This window comes from Sturnira hondurensis, unplaced genomic scaffold, assembly GCF_014824575.4.
Source record: "Sturnira hondurensis isolate 20B ecotype Veracruz unplaced genomic scaffold, ASM1482457v3 Scaffold0000396, whole genome shotgun sequence".
In the NCBI taxonomy this organism is placed as follows: domain Eukaryota; kingdom Metazoa; phylum Chordata; class Mammalia; order Chiroptera; family Phyllostomidae; genus Sturnira; species Sturnira hondurensis.
This window is the reverse complement of record NW_028073027.1, coordinates 5,509,977-5,532,492: the sequence shown is the minus strand read 5'-3', so window position 1 is coordinate 5,532,492 and position 22,516 is coordinate 5,509,977. Positions and strand designations below refer to the sequence as shown.

Below are 22,516 nucleotides of genomic sequence, written 5' to 3'. Positions count from 1 at the left end.
CTGCGTCAGGGAAGGTTTTCCCCACTGAACAGCACTGGTTAGAAGGAGTCAGCCAGGGAGGTCACCTCCTACTCCTGGCACAGACCACAGGGGGCCCCCTCTTTGTCCCCTCACTACCCCCAAATCTGAAAGACACAGGAAGCGCTCTTGACTATTCATCCACCAAGTAATGATGGCTACTGATCCTAGCTGCTGGAAGCTGGATCTGCTTTTCTTCTTAAATAGTATAAAACAAGTTATTTACTGAAGTCTCAATTTCTGAAATACTTTGTGATAGCCTTCAAACTTGAATTTAATTAAGTGTCAGATCTTGAGAGATCACAGTGAAGGATGCAGTGATGTTAAATTAAAAAAAAAAAAAAGCCAAGTGGCAAGGGAACTACTACCAAAACATAATTCCCAGAAAACTGTAAACTATAAAATAAAAACTGTTACATAATGGACACTTTGATTAGAATAATAAAAGGTTAATGGAAGAGCAGCAAAAAGCAGAGCTAAATGTATAAAACATTTTAAGTCAAAAATGGCATATTTGTTTGCTTTAAAGCCCTTTAGCCAATCAAAATATTTATATGAAACATGAAAATGCTGTGAGGGTATTATTGTAATTGAACTGCAGTAAATTAAACTTTGTAGTTTTCTTTAAATGTTCAGTTAACAGGGGATGGTGAACATTATTCTGATTGTTGAAATAATTTCTATTTCAAATACAGGCCTACGAAAGAAAGCCTTTTCCTGATGCCTAGTTGAATGTTTGACAACAGTCAAAATGTAATTACTCAATTGATTTTTCTTAATCTTCCCTATCCTGTGCCACAATCCAATAGATCTGTCAACAGGTAAAAACCGCTGTTAACAAAAAGCCCAGCTTAACATCCAAAATGAATGAATTTCAAATAGATACAGAGCAGAAAAACATCAACGGAGTCAAATAGGTAAGCTGCTAGTGACTTAGCTTCTAAGGCAACTCGCTAAACTGTCAACAAGGGTTGAAATCTCTTTTGCTGAATGTACGTGGAATTGTTGTGATCCAAATCACTCCATCTGAGGGGTTCTTTTGTGAACTAGTTTTCTTTCATGTGAAGAATATAAACTGAATTATAATGGTCAGAGAGTTTCTGGATGGAGAACATTACAGACACGGACAGCAACTCAGTGGGTTACCATCACTTTATATCCAGTTGACAGCTTTTAGGAAACGGCTGTGAGTTTTATCTCAGAACACCTAGCGTTCTTTTTCTGGAAAACAAACTGGCACGGAGCGACATCGGCTACTGAGTGAGTTGGATCAGCGCCACCACAAGTGAGTCGACAAGCAGGAGAACAAGTTTCTTCTCTTCAGGACTGAACCCAATGGTCAGACCACTTACATCCTCCCCATCTGTCCCCTCAGTACAATAAAAATCGGATGTTAACAGCATTTCCCTGCTCTTCTGTTCAAAAGGCAGCTGGTGGGTAAAGTGCCTCTAATACACATAAATTATTTTTATCCCATGACTTTATTTTATGGTTAGAAAGGTGTGGTAGCAGGAGGGAAAAAGGCAGGACAAAAGACTTTGTAGTTTTCTTTCTTCAGAGATCTATGCAGAGGTGATGATATTATGAGTAGGAATCTGTGAAAATAAACACATTTGATAAATTTAGGTCTGGGGAGACATTACTGCACGAGCATTAAAATGCTGAAGATTAACTGCCTAAGTTTGCAATTTGCTGGTTTTATTAAATTTAAAATATCACCCACCATAATCTAACATAATTTAATCAAAATGGCATATGAATCAAAAATACTAAAATTCATTCCTTAAAGAAAAAAGTAAAAACACAGTATGTTAAAATGGATCGGTAGGAGGAATCTGCATATGACTGTGTTGGGTATAAACATTTTCAGCAAGTATCAGAATTCGTTACTTAAAACTATCAGGCAGAGGAACTCTACATATGTTAAAATGATCACTGAGAAACTATTCTTTAAGATGCTCGGTAACTTTTATAAAATGATCAGAATGAAGCAAGGCTACCATTTTGCCAGATTTTCTCTTTAAAATGGATTTGTAAGGTGCTTTAAAACAGATCATCTGTCTAATTCACAGATACTTATAACAGTTCACAGAGGCAAACTCCCCACTGGTTGGGAAGGGCCCTAGAAGCTACAGACAAGCAGGGAACAAAGTTGGCAGGGATGGTTGTGCCCACAAACGCCACCACTGCCTGGCTCTTTGGGTTGCCCTGGCAGCCACCTGGGGCGGGCGCTGGAAGAGAAAAGCCTTGTTCCAGCAACAACAGTAACTCTAGATGGCACACCGACTGTCTTGGGGAAGTGACACTATATGCAAAGCACTGGCTGGCTTTGGGCTTCCTCATTTCATTAAAAAAACAGAAATGCAGTGTATATTTTAAAAAGGGTTTCTGTAACATCATGACCCTCCCCCCAACAAAACACATTTGTAAACAAAAAAATCAAGTGAACTTTTGTCATGAAGAGAATGTCCAAGTCAAGAAGATTGTTGAAATGTTTATCCCTAAAAAAAAAAAAGTTTATCTCTAACATTGACTAATGATAGTATAACACTTTGTGATGAAAAAAATTTCATACATGGAGTTGTATAAAACTTATAAACACAGACACTTAAAAACAATGAATTATTTGGGCTTGTGTTAAAATTATTGATATTTAGTTTCTAGATACATTTTTGTACACATCTGTCCATCTGAGTTACAAAAAAGACAAATCAAACAGTTACAAAGCAGTAATCTAAAGCTTTCTAACTTCTCCCTCTCTCAGTCCTTGCTGGTGCACACTGTCATCAGACAAGAGTCCTGCTTCCTTCTGCAGCCTTTCTTAAATACACTGCCCGACAGTACAGGAGAGTAGGTAGTTTGAGGTTTAAGGTCCCTTTCAGTGCAGCTAGGGAGAGAATCTTCCACAATTCTTACTCTCAGTTCTGAAAGATACAGGCTGCCTATAGGATATAGCTCACAGATAAAGCGATTAGTTAAATATTTTAAACAAATAATCATGTCTCAATCATAGCATTTTCCCTTTCTCAACTTTAACAAAAAAAAGACCTAATCACAATTCTTCAGCCATAATCAACAACTGACTATGCTACTACGCAGAGACTCCCAACACAAGACACTCCGTCGGGGACGTGTTGGACAGTGCCAGCCTGCAGAATCAGACACAGGAGTCCCGCCCTGGGAGTCCCGCCCCGGAGGAGCAGTCAGTTCTCAGGCTGTCTGAGTTCCTTTAAACAGGGAAAAGGTTTATCTAAATGTTTTAAACTCAAGAGAATAAGATTAAGAACAATTAACAAAATTCTTAGGCCAAATAAAAAGTTCTGTAAGCTAACATATGCATAATTACAGACTGAACATGAACAAAGGGGAGTAAAATGAGGAGTTCCATTTTTATATGCAGGGAATTTATGAGCTACCTACGTATCATAAAATATCTGTCTGTTCACCTTTGTTCTGTTCAAAATGAGTTGTAGAGAATAATTTTAGTTCTGTTCAAAGGTGAATGAGTTATTTAACATAACATTATACAACACATGAAATGTAGAGATTCATACCATTAAAATTATTTTTAAGGAGCAAGTAGTACATGGTGAAGTAGAATGACAAATTTTTAACATATAAATTTTGCATTTAGTCAGTACCAATGTAGAAAGAGGACTTTTACTCACTTATTACAATTTATTTCTCCTGATGAAGAGCTTCAATAAAAGCATCAAGTTTTTCTTGAATTTCTCTAACTTTCTCTGTGGAGATAAAAGGAGATAATAAATTAAAGACATTTATTTTTCAAAGACATTACAAATCACATAAGATAATTATTCAATAAGTGGTCTGGGACACTTTTAACTGTTTGGGAAAAGGGAGAAAGAATGACCTTGACACCACACAAACCTTATATCCAAATGAAGGTCAAATGGATTGGAGTCGTAGGTGTTAACATCTTTTTTTGAAAAGGGAAGAAGGTGGGATTTATGATGGACCCTTCTGAGATTCTAATAAAAGCTACAGAATCTTACACAGAAAAACGCACATATATACAATTATGTATAGAATTATAAGGAGTTCTTAGATTCTCTGGAGTCCAGGCAAGGACTCACAGTAGCAATATCTGGAACAAAATAAAATATAAAATAATGAAACTATTTTTAAAAATTAAAAGAGAATTCAGATATTTAACTGGCCTTAGGTTGAGACATGACTTCCTAGGTATAAAGTAATGGGAAGGGTTACAAAGGAAAAGATCAACTAACATGACCACATTAAAATATATACCTTTATGTCAAAATGTTCTAAAGTTAAAAGACAAAAGAAATTGTAGGAAATATTTGCAACAAACACGAAAAGGGCAATAACACTTTAAAACACATATAAAAATTACTCTTCTGGCTGTGAATGAAGAAAGGAAGGTTTAGAAACGCCAGCACCAAGAGATAGATTTACATTATTTTATTTGATTTTAGGTTTTCATGTTTATAGACTTCCAAAACAAAATCTGTAATGTCTCTCTGAAGTGTAAAGGTTTCCCTCACAAATGTAAACTACTCACAGTACATGTCAATCTCCTAGTATTAAAGATGGAAAATGGCAATTTACTCCACTTCACTGCTAACTTAATCATGCACCTCTTTTTTTTTAAACATAGGTTATAGTGAGCATAGTAACAAATATTTCTGTCCTTTTAACACAATTTAAAGCTAGTGATATAAAGGAAAAACGCAATGCATTTTACTTTATAGAAAAATCATAAGATATATGTTGATATTCAACATTTACATCTTTCACATTTAGAAATATTCTGTAACTAGAGATGTAAGTATTCCTTTTTACCCAAGAGACAGCACTTAGGACAAGCAGCCAATAAAAATTATTCCTTTCATGGCCTCTTATTAGCATTACAGGAACTCAACAAAGCCTGTCATGGTTGCATATAAAGAATACAATGTCTTGCTCTAGCTGGTGTGGCTCAGTGGACTGAGCACCAGCCTGCGAACCAAAGAGTCACTGGTTCGATTCCTAGTCAGGATACATGCCCAGGTGTCAGGCAAGATCCCCAGTGGGGGCGTGCAAGGTGCAACCACACATTAATGTTTCTCTCCCCCTTTCTCCCTCTCTTCCCCTCTGTCTAAAAATAAATAAAATCTTAAAAAAAAATAACACAGTGTCTTTATATTGTTTTTCTAGTAATTTAACAGTTCTAATTCTTAGTATTTTGAAACTATCAAAAAATTTACAGAAAACCCCTATTGTTTTAATTAAGTTATTTAATTGATTAACTTAAATTAAATGTTGTTTAGCTTCCTGTTAAAGGTGAGATCATATCGTATTTGTCCTTCAACACCTGGCTTATTTCACTCAGCATATTATGGTTTAATATTTATAATTAATATTTAATAGTATTGAAAACAACCTAAAATACTCATTCATGGGCACTGATTGGATAAATTACAGAATATCCAACCAAGCAACTACTTAAAGCACAGACATAATACAGATAGAGAGTGAGATGCACACCGAAGTTTTTAGGGGTGAGGAATAAACCTACTTTGAAATGATTTGACAAAAGGGAGTTGTGTGTCTATTTACAGAAATGGAACAGATTTGGCAAGATGTTAATTTGGTAAATTTAGATGTGGGATACACTATTTATTGTATTGTTCTTTTAACTTTTTAGTAGTTTTGTAATTTTTCAAATAAAATTAGATTTCAAAGGAAAAAAAAAGTTAAACTGGACAAATCAGAAAAAATAATCCCAACCTATCTCTTGAAAGTTTAGTCTGTGTTTTTGGTTAGTCTGTACTATTTTTTTAACCAGAAGTCAAACCAATAAACATACTTCCTTTCTCAAAATAAGGCACTATTTTTATTTTTAAAATTAATTTATCTAGTTGCTTAAAAACAGCTGCACTGATTTTCCTCAATGAATATTAGAGACTTCCACATAGTAGAGTTCATCAGTTGAAGAATTTTTAGGAGGAGGAGCGAGTAGAAGAAAAAAAGTTTTCTAAATTGTCTCCCAGAATTCTGGAAATGTATGGTATCTTTAAAAAAACTACCTGGCTTAAACAGTACAGCCCATGGAAATCTAAAACAGGTGTTCAGAACCTCAGCAGCCCCACTATAACTGCCCCACTAGCGCAGTTCCTGTTCGGCAGCTCCACTCAAGGTTCACTGAGAACCACTTCTACTTGGGAAAGCTGTACCGTAGAAACAGAGGAGATAGGAGTCTATCTGTGCATGATCTGAATAAAATAGGGCGCCTGCGGGGCCGGCTCTATCCACCCCGTGCCCTGTCAATGACCTCCATCGCAGGGCAAGCTATCTGGAGCGAGAGGTACAGGAGCATCAATGCTCACAGACTTTTCAGAGCAAGATCTATTTGTACTGAAAGAGACCAAGAGCCACTGCGAATGCAGGTGTCTAAATCAAATCCAAATTCTTCCGGAGTTAGAGACAAGAGTGCTGTTTTTTTTAAATGAACGGAAAAGGAATGTTTAACTATTTTATGAAAAACACAGAATAAAAAAATTTCCAATCTCCCATAAAAAGCTGTTTTTACAAATATTTTACAATTGGAATATCAGGATACTATTGCCACACTCTGAAACCTCAAGAAGATACAAAGTTAGATTAGGCTCTACAAAATAATGCGGGGAAGAAAGGAGGAGAGGACAAGATGGAAGTAAATATTAAAAAAAATTCATTGTGGTAAGTGTATCCTTTTAATACCAAATACGAAATTTCATTTCTTTGGTCACTGCTTCACTCATAAGGTACTTAATGGAGAGACATGGAAATGCAGATGGTCTCCTGCTTTGAGGAGAATCTTGTGCTTTCTCCCCACTCTCAGTCTAAGTCCGTGGGGTGTCGGGTGGTTTCAAACCCCACATTTCACGTAGTCCTCACGCGACTCTGCAGGCACCAGTGACAAGGGTAAGGCCAGCAAGTCTGGAGAGGCAGCCCCGTCCACACCCCTCCAATTCAGAGCTGTTGCCACACGCACACTCCACGTGGTAACAAAACAAATGCTATTATTTCTAGTGTATTTGTTGTGCGTTTTACCTTTTATGTGAAATAAGATATGTTTTGGTAAAAATTACGGAATCAAATGGTTACCAAGCACCTCCCATACTGTTCCATGGCTAGGGATGACTAAACATATGTAACACGTTATCATCCTCTGAGAGATATTATTACCTCTTGGGCAGACTTGATCTATACACATTTGTAGAAATCCTGAGAAGAGTATGAAACTGGACAAAAAAAAATTCAGCATCTTCAGTGTCTGCAACAATGTTTGAGTCAGTATACATGCTCAATAAATACTTGATAAATGATGAAGTTTCCCAAAATATAGCATAGAAAATAAGGGTTGTAGGTTATCAAGAAGAAAAAAAAACTTGACAGGTTTCCTGGATATTACAACAGTGACCAAGAGGGCAGAAGTCAGGACCACAAGAGCTGGAGCAAGCCTGGGAACGTGGGGCAAGGTTCACAGGGACAGTGAAGATCGAGGCAAGCTGGTGGGTCATCTGAACCACATAATCCTCAGGTCTCAAAATGCAATGCCAGTGAAAAAAGAAACTTCAAATTAATTATTGTACCTTACTAAGAAGGTTAAAATATGCTGACTATGCACACAGCTTTAGAAAGGAAACTGACTTTAGGCTTTATAAGGCAGCTATATATTATACCAAGCTATATATAATGTGTGTGTGTGTGTGTGTGTGTGTGTGTATATATATATATATAGATAGATAACAAATAATAAGCAGCATTACTTCCTGTATTTGAATTCATTCATTCTAAATTCTGATGTAAGTTTTCAGCACTGTTTTGTACACTAACTATGCCATCTGCTGCACAGAACTGAATTACCTATAAAAATCAAGGCTGAATGTTAGCAACTAAAGCTTTCTACTTTCTGAGTCTTCGAAACTAATGTCCCAGTTATTAGTGGTTTCAAATCCCCAAATCTTATTGTATTTAACTACTTCACCATTAGAAATTACTTTCCCACAGAAATATGTGTACAGATTATCATCACTAATTATAAAGGCAACTCCCTTTTCTGTTAAACACTTGCATTAAATATTTATAGCTAGAGAATTCTTCTAAAATCAGTGATTTACTTGATAAATTAAACCAACTCAGCAAGGGATTAACACATTGCTACTCCTGTTCTGCTGGAATGGCCAATTCTACATGTAGTGAATACTGAGTCTACTTTCCATTCACCCAATGTTTACTTAAAAGATGAACTATTTCAAACATGGACTCATTGTGCTTCTTGACTGAGTCATGAATATTCTCATAATCCCCAACTCAGAAACCGTCAGACTCAGCGAAGCTCCTTTTTTCCTGATCTTCAGATGACTTGACACACATTCAGGTTTTGGGTCTCTTTACCACCACATGAAATGATACTGCCACTCTCAAATTCCTTTTGAGTCTTCTGATACTTGCTCTAAAAGTCTCAAACACAGACTAATCTGTAATTAGGTTTTGAATACACTGTGAATACCAAAGGCCAAACCCAAGGGAAAGTTCACTTCAGTGGTTAATAACAGTTTAGAACAGGAACAAAGAATCACACACAAAACTCTACCACATGTACTGAAATAAACCCTTTACAACTTCTGATGTTTTTAAAGAAAGCACAAAGAAACAAGCTGCAAACTTACTGATGCAGTGTACATGAAGCAAATCACACATCCAAATATCCTAATATGCCTTCACAGAAGTGTTTTATGACATGCTACACCCACACTTCGTACCAAGCTTGAGGACAGCTTTAGACGAAAAAGCTGCTCACTACAGCACTGAGAATTAAAGGAACACTTCTTACTATGTAATATATATTGTTCCTGAACAGGCTTGCTTTTTAAAATTAGACAGTTATACTACACATGTTCTTTAAAAGTTCAGTGCAACCAAAAAAGAAAAAAAAAAGAAAAAAAGATGAATAAGGGACCAGATTCATGATTCTCAAAACTATACTCAAAATCTTCAATTTGGCACAAGGAAAAATGTGTACCTTTTACAGTTAACCAAAGGGAGAACCAAAGAGAGACAGTCAAAGGTGTGTAACTAAATCTAATACTTATCTTCTGAATCTTGCCCTGGTAGTTTTTTCCCTATGGATACCCATGATTATTTTTAAACAGACCCATTAATGAAGACAGACAGATCATTGCCTTTCACAGAAGGAGGCGTCATTTCCTGTGTCCTGGGAAGGTATGTGAGACCGGAACGGTAATTTCAAAGCTGGGGCAGCCCCAGACTTCTAGGAGGTCTGTGAAAGTGGTGACAGAGTTCTCTGGGTTATTTCCATCGTTTCAAAGGTTCCAATAAAAATCTTTGTTTGGGCTACAATTACATCTACTCTCATAACAATCATCTGAGATATGGAGGTATAAGTATAGCTATGTTTCTAATTAAAAAGAGTATAAGTATATTATTGCAGACAAATCTGCTAAAACATGGACTTAACAGGCATATACAATAGTGAAAGGAGTGTGAGGGAAAAAAAGTTAAAAATCCCTGGTCTGTCACTCCTAAATAATCAATAGGGTAGTTATTTTATATGACCTTTATACAGACAAAATAGATGCGTTGGAAGGCACGCAACACTGTGCCAGGAGAACTGTTTCTAGTGACAGCTTTGTCTTTCACCTTGGGCCGCAGGTAAGTCACAGTCTTAGTTTATCTATGAAATGAAGGAATCCGTCCAGAAGAATCCAAAGCCCTTATTACTTAAAAACGCAGGACTGACATGCACTATTCTCATTATGTTTTAATTGCATCTTTTAAAATTATTTATTGTCTTTTGTTTATCACTCAGTATCTTTTTAAAATTCACGTTAAGCTTCTGGTAAAAAATGCAATCACAAATGACAGTATTATTCTTGCGTAGCTATATAATTCATCTTAGAAAGGTCAGTTCTATGCTGCTTTTCCCATCAATGTGGGACTGCTCGTGAATCATTATAATGCTTAGAAAAAGTGTGCCTTTTAAAGTCACTCAGCTTAGTGCAGAACCTGCTATGTAATTGATGCCCGTCAATATTCACTCACCGTTCGTTCACTGTTGAGTGATGTGATTTAACCAGTATTTAGTTCAAACATTAAAGACAATTATTTTAAAAATTTGTTATTTTCAACCCCCAAAACAACAGGATTTAGGGGAAAAGCTGCCATAATAAAAGTCTTTGAGGTAAATTATAACATGTCTGCTGAATAAAAAACAGCTCAAAGTGACCTGTGGATAAATTTAACTTTCTTTTTGCGGGGGAGAGGGGCTGTTTTTACTCTAACCATTTCCACCTTTCTATCTAGCACCTGTTGGCTAATACAATCAAGACATCAAAGGTCTTGAAGCCAATATTTTGAAGCCAATTCTCCAAAAGATTTCAGTATGGATGAATACAGAGTAGCCTTATACTCAGGTCTTTGTATTGGTTAGGCCCTTCAACTTTCATAAGTAGATGGCAACCCCAATTCCCTTTCAGCTAACGATTAATCCTTATGGATCTGCCCTTAACTAATTAGGAGTAGTACCATTCCAGGTGTGTGTCAATGTCAATGGGTATAAATCCTTGAACCTGCTGCTACCTGAGATTTAATTGAAAGGCTTAGCTGTATGAAACAGTATTTACAGATGATTGGATGGAGGAATGTATAATCCATCTATTTCTCTAGATACTATACATATTTTATCTTTGGATAACCCAAACCAAATAGCTATGAATCTGGACCACATCCCTGATTTTGCTCAGAACTGCTTACATTATTGGCCTACAGTGAGAACATTAAGAGCCCATGAAATTCGTCATATTTCGTTGTGTGTGTGAAATTCGTTATACGCGGACATCTGACTCACTTTATCATGTATCTCAGTGTTCTTTCCTGAGTACTGATGGAATTTCCCTCAGTGGTGTTCTGGGAATATCTAGGCGTCACCCAAGCAGCTGCCGTGCCGGTGTCTGGCAGTGACCATAAGTCATGAAATCAGCTTTATTTCACATTTTGCATCAACCACTGGAAAGCCCAGGGCTAAATCGGCACCTTACAGCAAAGTATCTCGAACCCCTGGGCATGTATTTTGAGAGGGTGCCAATCTTACCCCAAATTTCACATTATTTCACTTGCCTCAATTTTATTTTCCCTTTCATTTAACTTTTCCATTAAAGTATTTTTACCTTTTGCACAAGATAGGTCTTTGTAAGCTGCCTCAAATTCTTTTTTTTGGACAAGGCAGGGAATTAAAAACAAACTATCATGCTAATTTGTAGGCGGCGTACCACCAGGCAGCTGATTCATACAATATATTCTAGGAGTGGTCTCTTTTACACCATTAAAGCTTTTTATGCCAGTAATTTAAGAATATTTGAGGGGCAATATTTGTCATATTCAAACTGCTATGAATATCTGCATGGGGAGAAAAGAGAAAATAACTTCTGCTCAGTTCTTGGAAAGCTCAATGATTAACATCTATAAAGTGTTTATTTGCAGCAACTGAAGAAAAAAATCACAAATTTTACGGGATCCACGATTGTCTTTTAAATGTAAAAGTTAAACTGATTCTATCTTAAGATTATAAAAGTCTGCAGTGAATTATTTCATTCTGTACCCAGTATATAAAACACTCCATGCATTAGTTACATATATCAACTCAAATTATGGTGGAAAAAAAATCTTTAACAGTTATTTTATATGCTAACTCATTAATAGTACATTGCTTTATTTTTTCCAAAAAAGTGTAAATAAATACCCTGTTTCAAAATGAACATACTCTTTTTGTCCCTGTTGAACAGTCTAAATACCAATACAATTTTAAAAATATAATTTAGGTAATTAATTGGGAAAGATTTTGCCTACTAGCCAATAAAGTATTCAGTTCCAATCAATTAAGGTTTTAAAATAATCTATCATTTTTTCTTTTTCTATTTCCTCTTATTCTAAAGTATATTTTATCTTGAATTTTGTTAGGAGAAAAGTTGAAACATTTTTAAAAAAGGAAAACCACCCAGGCAGCCCTTAAAGAGACAGGACATCATTTATCACTTGCAAAGACAGATTTATAAGAAGAGGGCCCCTTCTGTTCCTTTAAGACTGCAAAACAGATGGGAAGTGAATGGACAGTCAATGGGACAAGAAAACACATGCTGCTGTATGTATGTTCCCAGCATAAGAAAGAGGTCAAGATTGTAACTGCATGACTGGGTCCTGGAAAGGGTCTTTCTTCAAGCTGCTACAAAGACAAGCGCTGTTCCTCATCTTGCTGTCAAACTGTTATAAATATTGGTTTGTCAAAGACCTTCAGTGCTGAAGCTTCAAAAAGGAGGCGTAACAGATGAATGAATCATGAGAATGATTCTTAAACAGTCAGCTTATTAATGTAATTTTAAAAGCAAAAGAAATAATACAAAAATAGAATGTAATTCTGAGTTATGAACCCAACTAAAGGTTTATGAAAAAAAGAAATTAAAAAATCACAGGTTTTAATAAAGTTGAGATGAAAAGCAAAAATTAAATATAATATCTCTTAAATAGCTTGCTGCATTAAGACAAAGTATTACTAAACTTATCACAAGGAGCACTAACAGGCATTCATGTTTCATAAGGCTGATTTTGTAAGATTTCAGTTCTTACTTCTTACAACCCTGCAAGGAGGTATCGTTACTGATACTGGTTTCAGACGCCTTCATAATAAGGCTCAAAGAAATGAAACTAACTTCAGAATTAATTTCATGTGTTCATTAATTTATGATAAAGATGATAATTTATCATAAAGATGATAATTTAGAATATCACCTTTAAATTTTAAGTCACAATTTCTTTTTTTTTCTGTGAAAAAGGAAAAGCAAAAATTGACATAGCAATAAGAAAACACACATAGATTTATAAACCTGGGTTATCTTTTTTGAAGAAAAACTATTATATGTCTTTAGGAGACAAATACACAGGGGACAAATACACTGTCCTAGAAACTTACACACTGACAATACTATAAAAAAAGAAGCAAAATTACACAAACTTGGTTATCTATGGTCACCCACATGAACAAACCTAACGATTAGAGATGAACAAGTCCCAATACAAATCTAGAAAGATACTATCTCTAACACACGTTATTAGCTCTACCTTTTCCATAAATATTTAGGAAACTAGCTAAGTAATTTCCCTCAGTGAACATCCATTTCCCCATCTGAACCACGGGGATAATGCCTGACAAGCCTCCTATGGCTTTACAAGGGTCAAACATGACCCATTTTGTAAAGTATAAAACTCTGTACAAATGTAAGGGGTTTGGATTCCAAAGTACAGTTATGAGAATGCTTTCTATTCATTGTTTTTTTCTTGACTGTCAGCAATCTTAGAAAAAACAATTTAGGTAGAAATGAGCATAAAGGATTACAAAGTTAAGAATCGAGTGGATGATAAAAGTGGAGGCAGCAGGGAAACATTTGAAGGTTTTCCTGTTTGAAAGAGAATGAAGATCAAAAGTGGCTGGGTGTATGGATGAATCAATCCAATAGTTTTAAGACAGGACTGACCTGAACGTTTCTGAAGAAAGAGAGACACAGCGAGCACAAGCACACACAGGAAGTGCCAGGGTCCTGAATACACGTGGGGATTAACTTTCAAAAGAGTGATTTTTCAGTACCTTTTCCTACAATATAGCCCCTGGAATACCTGACCTGTTTAAAATAATTGGTACTAGGTTTTATTTTGACTAATGCTGCTTTCCGTCGCAGTGAATCTCTTTGAAATAAGTTTAGATGAAGAAAAAGAAGAAAAAATTTAGGCTACTCTGATAGGAGAAACCAGCAATAGGAGCAATAACGATCAACTGAAGATTTGAGGTCTAAGAGAAAGCCAACCTAAGATCTCTTCATGAAAACGTGTGACAGAAATTATGTCCCTAAGACTAAATTAAAAATTTATTAGAATACCGTGTTATAGTGGTAATGTCTAGGTAGTGGCAATTGTTTTAAAAATTTTGCCACTTGCTCTGGCTGGTGTGGGTCAGTGGATTGAGTGCTGCTGACCTGTGAACCAAAGGGTCACCAGTTCAATTCCCAGTCGGGGCACATGCCTGGGTTGCAGGCCAGGTTCCCTGGTGTGGGGTGTGTGAGAATCAACCAAACATTGATGTTTCTCTCCCTATTTCTCTCTCCCTTCCCCTTTGTCTAAAAATAAATAAATAAATATTAAAATTTCTTTGCCATTTATATTCTCTAACTTTCCACAATGCATATATATTAGTTCTGTGATAATGGAAACAAAAACACCTAAAATTTTTGGCAGTGTACTTGGTGAAGAGAGGTACAGTCTATACCTACCACTCAGAGTAGAAAGTGACATCAATAACAGGAGAAACTAAAAAGACTTGAATTCTTTGGTCCAGAAAAAATGACCTAACTGAACTTCTTTCTGTAACTCAAAATGATGAAACAGCTGCTCTAAGAGAAATGAAAATGGACTATTTTCATACCCAGTAGATAATAATGATGCAGAGAAAATCTATTACCTTAAATGGGTGTATAAGCTTGAAAACTTCACTAGCTCAAGACAGAGTTCAGTTCATTCAGACGACAGATCCGTGACAGACAGTGACTGGAAATGAGGAGGGATCAGTGAATCCCTTTTCAGTACCATGACGAGCAACCACCATGTGGCCCCATAAAATGTCTCTTGGTGTTACAATCACCAAGAGGTTATTTGGGAAAGTATTCTGTCATTTTTCAGGTTGATCCTATCATGAATTAGCTTCATCATTTCCATGACTACAATAATTAATAATATGAAATTAAGCTCATTTGGGAAAAGAAACTTTAGACATGTATACAATAATAAAAAATTAAAATTCCTTTCCCCTTAACCCTCTTCCCACCTACCCAGAGAACCTGACTTCGCAGAGGTCATAGTTTGGTGTGCATGAACCTGTTCTTCAAGACTGAACTTTTAAAAAAATTTATTCACGTCTTGCTTAATTTTATTTTTTTAACATGCTATTTCACAGGCCAATGGATTGTTTGTGATTAGATTGTTTTCAATGACTAAATTCAATTTTTTCCGACTTCCGCCAAGATGGAGGCATAGGTGGAAACACTGTGCCTTCTCCCACAACCAAGTCTGAATACAACAAAGGTTTGGAGAAACAAAGACACAGCCAAAGGACAGAAAATTGAATTGTACGGAAGTCCGACTATATCTAACTGTTCAACGGGGACGGTAAGAGGGGCGGAGCCAGCAGCGAGCAGGGTTGGGCAGGACAGGTCCCCTGACCTAGGCGCGCAGGCAGCCCGGAACCAGTTGGGGTGCGGGGCAGACTGACTGCCGTAGCACATTCGCGCACAGTGAGACGGACCACGCAGGCCCCAGGGGGCGAGGGCTGACGGNCAAAGGACAGAAAATTGAATTGTACGGAAGTCCGACTACATCTAACTGTTCAACGGGGATGGTAAGAGGGGCGGAGCCAGCAGCGAGCAGGGTCGGGCAGGACAGGTCCCCTGACCTAGGCGCGCAGGCAGCCCGGAACCAGTTGGGGTGCGGGGCAGACTGACTGCCGTAGCACATTCGCGCACAGTGAGACGGACCACGCAGGCCCCAGGGGGCGAGGGCTGACGGCGGTGGCACACTCACGTGCAGTGGGACGAAACGTGTGGGCCTGGTGATGGCAGCAGCTGTGCCAATGGTGAGGGCCTCGGCGGCAGGCAGGACGCCATAGTCCCTCTTTGACCCTGCCCCCACATATAGCGTCACAACCCAGTGACTTAGTTGCCCTGTGCTAGTGAACACCTTAGGGCTCCAATCCTGCTACAGAACAGGCACGAACAGCCCAAAAGATGGCGCAAGAAGAACTCAAAGTCCCAGAGCCAATAACTCTAAGTGACCAGGAAATAGCCAACCTCTCAGATGCACAGTTCAAAATACTGGTGATCAGGATTCTCACAGAACTGGTTGATTATAGTCACAAATTAAAGGAACATATGAAGGCTAAACTAATTGAAATGAAGGGAGAGGTCCAGGAAACCAATAGCGATGGAAAGGAAACTGGGACTCAAATCAATGGAATGGACCAGAAGGAAGAACGAAACATCCAACCAGAAAGGAATGAAGAAATGAGAATTCAAAACAATGAGGAGAGGCTTAGGAACCTCCAAGACATCTTTAAACATTCCAACATCCGGATTATAGGGGTACCAGAAGGGGGAAAGAAACAGCCACGAGTGGAAAACTTATTTGAACAAATAATAAAGGAGAACTTCCCCAGTCTGGCAAAGGAAATAGACTTCCAGGAAATCCAGGAAGCTCAGAGAGTCCCAAAGAAGTTGGACCCAAGAAGGAACACACCAAGGCACATCATAATTACATTAGCCAAGACTAAAATGAAGGAGAGAATCCTAGAAGCAGCAAGGGATAAGGGGACAGTCACCTACAAAGGAGTACCCATCAGACTGTCAGCGGATTTCTCAAAAGAGACCTTACAGGCAAGAAGGGGCTGGAAAGAAGTATTCCAAGTCATGAAATCCAAAGACCTACAGCCAAGATTGCTTTATCCAGCAAAACTTTCATTTAGAATGGAAGGACAGATAAAGTGCTTCTCAGATAAGGTCAAGTTCAAGGAGTTCATCATCACCAAGCCCTTATTATATGAAATGCTAAAGGGACTTATATAAGAAAAAGAAGATGAAAAATATTAACAGTGAAAGGACAGCAAACTCACAGTTATTAACAACCACACCTAAAACAAAAGCAAACCAAAAGGACAGCTAGATCAGGAGTGGAACCATAGAAATGAAGAACACATGGAGGGTTAGCAACAGGGGAGTGGGAGGAGGAGAAGGGGGGAGAAGGCACAGAAAATAGCATAGACGGTAGGTAGAAAATAGATAGGGGGGAGGGCAAGAATAGTGGTGGAAATATAGAATCTAAAGAACTTGAGACACGTGGTTATAAACTAAGGGGGGGAGAATGGTGGGGGAGGGAGTGTGCGGGTGGAGGGGAATGAAGAGGGGGGAATAGAACAACTGTAATGGTATAATCAATAGAATATATTTGAAAAAAATAAATAAACTGAAAGGCCCTGCCCTGGAAAAAAAATAAATAAATTCAATTTTTTCCATTTTAGAGATGAAGAGAATATAGGAAATGATTAAAAATAAAACAAATCAAAATTTCATGCTAAGTTCAAAGATGTTATTTCATTCTGAACTCAGTCACTATGGGTGTGACATTATTAGCAAGAGAAAAATCCCTAATTCCTAGCTTTAATTCTGTGCACTGGCTGGCCTTTTTATATATAAGATTATATACATAAACACATAGCACAATAAAAGAAAAATTCAATCCATAAATTATAGAACAGACCCTTATCTTTTTGCCTCACTTTTAATCAGTTAAAGTGAGAGTTTAAGAAAAGGCATATACTTGCTAATAAGGCAAGGAGTACCAATAGCCTGTATGGAGTGAAAATATTCTTTTAATCTTGTACCAATTTATTAATATCCTTTAATGTTGTCTTTAAAAAAATAGACTTAGACCATAAAAAATGTGCTTGACTTTTAAAGCCACATTTTGAGTCTGGATTTTCTCATCAGTGACCTGGAAAGCACACGACTCAGGCTTGCGATGTGGAATTCCAGGTGGGAGTAACTACTGTTTTAACACTGAGGGCTCTTCTTGAGCATCACCTTACTCTCTGCATTTCTCTCGCTCTGGCTCTCGCTCTCAGCTGCAACACAAAGCAGAGTGTACTTTACCTATGCAGACGTTGGTAAAAACAATCTTTCACTATCTTTCTAGAAGCTTTATTACAAAAACTTATTATAAAAAACAGCATTTAACAGAGGCAAAATTTTAAAACTTAATCAATTTTACCCTGAAAAGATGCCTTAAAGACCACAAACACTGATAACAAAAACAGAAAAATGTTATCCTATTTACTTTGTAGTGAGGGAAACATTCCAATCTTTCTGTGTTCCAAATACACTAATTTCTACTAATAACCACCCCCAAAAGTTCATGAATATCAAAGGGAATAGAAATGTTTGAATTGACTTAAAAATTCCTAATAAACCTAAAAATTATTTGAGTGTTTTGGTTAACTGGTAATTAGGAAATCACTGGTTACCAGACAGAAGTGGTTTCTTTAGGGATGAAGCCAGATCACACGTGTTGGCAAGCGAGTGGACACAGGGTGAGTGTAGCAAAGGAGGGCTGCTTGGTAAGGAAAAGAGAAGGCAGCTTTCTGGTGTGACAGAGTAGAAAGAAGACAGCATCTTTCTACTTTCATCGGGGAGAACAGAGAGCATCTTTTTTAAGACAAGAGAAGGGGGTTAATGAAGAGTCTATTAAAAGCTCATGATCAAGGAGTCACTGAACACATGTTCAATACAACATATTACAAAGAATAGTGAATTTATGGAAGAACCAAATCACTTTGGCAGAATAAATCAGTCATAATAGACATAAAAGTATTTCCCTTAAATTGGTTATTTTGGCTGCCTACAGTGGGAAGCCTGCCTTCTGCTCAGTTAAATATTACTGGCAGTACCTCAGTAAGGTTTTTAGTCACTGAAAGAAGGTAAATAAGTAGGGTGAAGGAAAAATACTGGTTTTGGACAGAGTGATAGTGATCTACAAGAGGGCACAGTGAGAGAGAGACAGAGAGGAAAGACTGCTCAGAAACGTGCTAGAAGCTAGGAGATGAGACAAGCAGTATTGAGGTGTTGTAATTACCCGCCAAAGAAATGCAGCGACAGTATTTAGATACAAACGATGTGACAGCGCTCATGGTCCTCACCGCACATCTTTCTCTCCAGGGTACCTTACTCTATTCTCTGTGATGGTGGTTTTTGTTTGTTTCTTTATCTAAGTGCTCTCTGGGCCTATAGAAATTCCAACCCCTCCTCCTTTAAATCCTGCTAAAAGTCATTTTCTTTCTTTTTCTACAGGAAAAAATGAACATGCTGTTATAGCTACAGTTCAAATAACTTACCAACTTATCAGGCCTCACGGCTTATCAGACTCCACTGAAACGAGATAGATGCCCATTTTATCCCCATCACTAACTAACCGTACTGCCACGAACAGGAAGAACTCTCCAGAGCACAGGCTCGGGGCAGAGGGGCGGGTGGCCGTGCTGCAAGGGTGGTGGCATGGACCACCTACGGAGGGAGGTGTGTCAAAGCATGCACGCCAGCACCCCACCTCTGCAAAAGCCACTTTAAACATCCGACTCCTTTTCTGTCGTTTTACATTCCAAATTCTGACTACAATAACCTTTCTAGAATTACTTTCAGTCTCACTGCTTCACGGCCACTGTTTTGATCCACAATGGCCATCAAGCATTTGGCAGGTATGGGAGTTTAGGAATAAGAAGGAAATAACAGAAGTGAAATTCAAGAATATCTTGATATATTTCTTTTCTAAATGAAGAACAACAAAATCATTCTGGCTGAGGATTCCACCTACCTATGTTCTGACTACTTTTAATTCACGTTTTTTGCTCTATTTTTTTTAATTTGAAAAATGTGGAATGCTTCGTGAACCTGCGTGCCATCCTTGCACAAGGGCCGAGCTAATCCTCTCTGTGTCGTTCCGATTGTACTGTATGTGCTGCGGAAGCAGGCACTTTATTCAAGTTTTCATGTGGCATGAAGACATGTCTTAACTATCCTTTAGGTTACAATTATGCGTCAGAGCTAGTAAAAGGGTCTTTTTAGATTTGAGCAGCCATGGTGCATTTCTCTTCTGATCTTAACGTTTAAAACGGTGGTATTAAATCACTCTGCTGCTCTCCCTCTTTAGCACCACGATTTAAAAAATGTACTAGTACATTAATTATGAAGAACCAAGTTTTCTATAAAAACGATTTGTCACTAAGTATCTGGCAGCTCAGGGAAAAGGAGATTTCCATCTGCAGTCTATATTTCTGTTTTTAAAGTCCAAACGGGATCTCCTGCCCACTAAGACACAAAGCTTGTGTCTCTGCTCCTTTCTAATTACCAAGAGAAAGCACAGGGTGGAGGATAAGAGGAGACTGGGAAAGTGAGGAGACACAAAGACGAGCCCCACCAGCATTGTACACTCCCAAGAGAAACAAACTTGAAGTTTCAAGAAACAATCGCCTGCTGTCTGGGAGATGCTAAGGCATCAAACAATGAGGAACAGTCAACAGAGGCAAGAGGCCGAGCACGCTGCTGTGGTCCCCACTCCCTAATCCCTCAGCTCCACTAAAAAGGCCAGCTGTTGCCACCTCGCGTAGGGCGTCAGCAGAGCAAATTAACTGCCCGAGAAAAAAGCCGCGGATATTGGAAAATTCTAATTTACTGGCCTCTTTAAGCTACACTGGTTTTAACATTAAGGATATTGTGTTACAGCATTAAAACACGCCTGTGCTATGGCAGCCCAAGGAAAGCATTTTACCACTGTTTTCACATTTCATTGGTAAATGAGATCCGAAGTATTCAGTTTTGCCTGAAACATATCTTTTGTGAAGCACAAGAAAAATGAAGAAATACATTGAAGCTTACTATAAAACATTTCAACCCTCACAGACTAGCTCAACAAAAAGCCTTGACTGCTCAAAACCAATTCTGTATGTTACAGCTGGATCTAAAGGTTCTAAGCCTGAACACATCACACTTTGAAAAGCTGTGCCTGAGTTTTGGGCACTCAGATACTTCTTAACTATGGTGGCACTTGACAGACTATACTATACTTCGAGACATGATTACAAGTCTTGCAAAGAATGTTAACTTCCTTCCATCTGTTCAGGGGCTTCATTTACGTTAGTATTCTCTTACCTAGACGTTCTAATTCTATCAAATCTTTATTATCCTCTGACCGTGTAAACTGCAAAGCTTTATATAGTACAGAAAATGCAGAGACGATGCGCATCATCACTAATATGTATGTCTTTCTGATCTACCCCGTAAAGGGCCTGGTTAACTATGAAAGCCTCTAAATATAAAGAACCATTTTATGTAATTATATTGTCTAATGGCTTGAGGTTTTCTTTTTTAAATTAGTTTGGCACAAAAGACCTGGGCTCAAATCCTGACTTTACCACTTATTATCTATATGTTTCTAAGCCTCCATTTCTTGATCTATAAAAGTGAATGAAATGACTGTACCTATGAGAATGCATGTAAAGCCCATAACGTAACATCTGGGAGAGAAAAGTATTCAAATATGCATTCATAAACAGCTTCAACTTCTGACACAAAAATGAGAAGGAATCTATTGTAAAATAAGGAAGGACTCTAGTTTTTAGAAAGAGAGAACTAAATGATTGGTAATGTCCCTTTAATTCCTGGGTATCAATGATTCTTTGACTACGTACACAGAGAATGTAAAGTTTAACTCGAGCTTTGGTGAACGAGGGTTTTAAAAGAAACCTAAGCTCTGAATCCTAAGCAATTGATTTAAGGGACAAATACTCACAATAACCTAGTTAATAGCTTTCACAATTTTCGGAGCAAACAGTTAAGAGAATCTAGGCTATGCTGACGAAGCTCAGTTTGGCGATACTACCAGTGATTATTACCAGTGTGGGGGACGGAATGAAGAACAAAATTCGTTCAGAAATCTGTGAGATGATAGCACTATTACTTATTCTATATCATGACAATCATAAAATAAATCATATATTTTTTATGATTTTCTAAAATAAAATCATTTTATAAATCATAAAACAGATCATAATAGAAAAACTTTGATTTAAGCTAAAATATACCAACCTTCCACTCTCCAAAGAAAGCATTTAAAAACTGCAGTCTATTTGAATAAACAGGTTGGGAACATTATTAAAAATTCTACTGGGAATCCAAAATACATTTTATCTAGCAGTGTATTTAAATATCTATTAATATCCTTCAAAATAAACTTCACTACAAAACCAAAATAATTTCATCAAAGTCACAGCAGGCAAATGTGAACCCTGGACAAGTCCAAATGTGGCCAACTCTGCACAGAAGAAATTAAGGTGGGAAGATGAGCTATGTATCCTTACTCAATTGTCCATGAGGTAGTGGTCTTTTGACATCTTCAGAGATCTTGTTTTCAAAAGTCTCATTTTACTCTAAATTATTTTCATGAGCCCAATCCATTATCAGTTATAAAAACAAAATTGAACCTTTTTTTTACCTTTTTATATTAACAATCTCAGACTTATCGAGAAAAGTTATAAGAACACTACAAAGAACATAATATTTCCCGAATCCTTTATTGCCATTATTTTCTCAAAGCCTCAAATATTCTGTGGTGTATTAGCTACGAATAATTGAAGCTTAAAAATGAACATTGAAGTACTGCTATCGTGTAACCCTCAGACCCTTTTCAAGTTTTACCAACTGGACCATTAACGTCCTTTAGAGCCAAAAGGTACAGGGCAGGGTCACACCCTGCTTGTCTTTAGTCTCTCTCAACCTGGGATAGTTCTCAGTCTTCCCCTGCCTCTCATGACCTGGGTCTATTTGAAGACTAC

At 37.5% G+C, this 22,516-nt stretch overlaps 1 protein-coding gene and 1 non-coding gene across 5 annotated transcripts in view; both read right to left on the bottom strand.

Annotated features, from left to right (window-relative positions):
- Positions 1-1,152: 1,152 nt before the first annotated feature.
- Positions 1,153-22,516, bottom strand: part of OPA1 (OPA1 mitochondrial dynamin like GTPase) — a 96,627-nt gene continuing 75,263 nt past the window's right edge. For all 4 annotated transcript variants that reach the window (XM_037040014.1, XM_037040033.1, XM_037040026.1 and 1 more), the window contains 2 exons: positions 3,687-3,761; positions 1,153-1,613 (listed from right to left, as the gene is read on the bottom strand). In XM_037040014.1, the coding sequence (XP_036895909.1) occupies positions 3,697-3,761 (65 nt within the window). In that variant the 3' untranslated portion in view covers positions 1,153-1,613; positions 3,687-3,696. The remainder of the gene's footprint in view (positions 1,614-3,686; positions 3,762-22,516) is intronic.
- On the bottom strand, positions 19,554-19,660 carry LOC118983374 (U6 spliceosomal RNA). Its single transcript, XR_005065711.1, has one exon. It is a non-coding gene; the product is annotated as a U6 spliceosomal RNA (small nuclear RNA).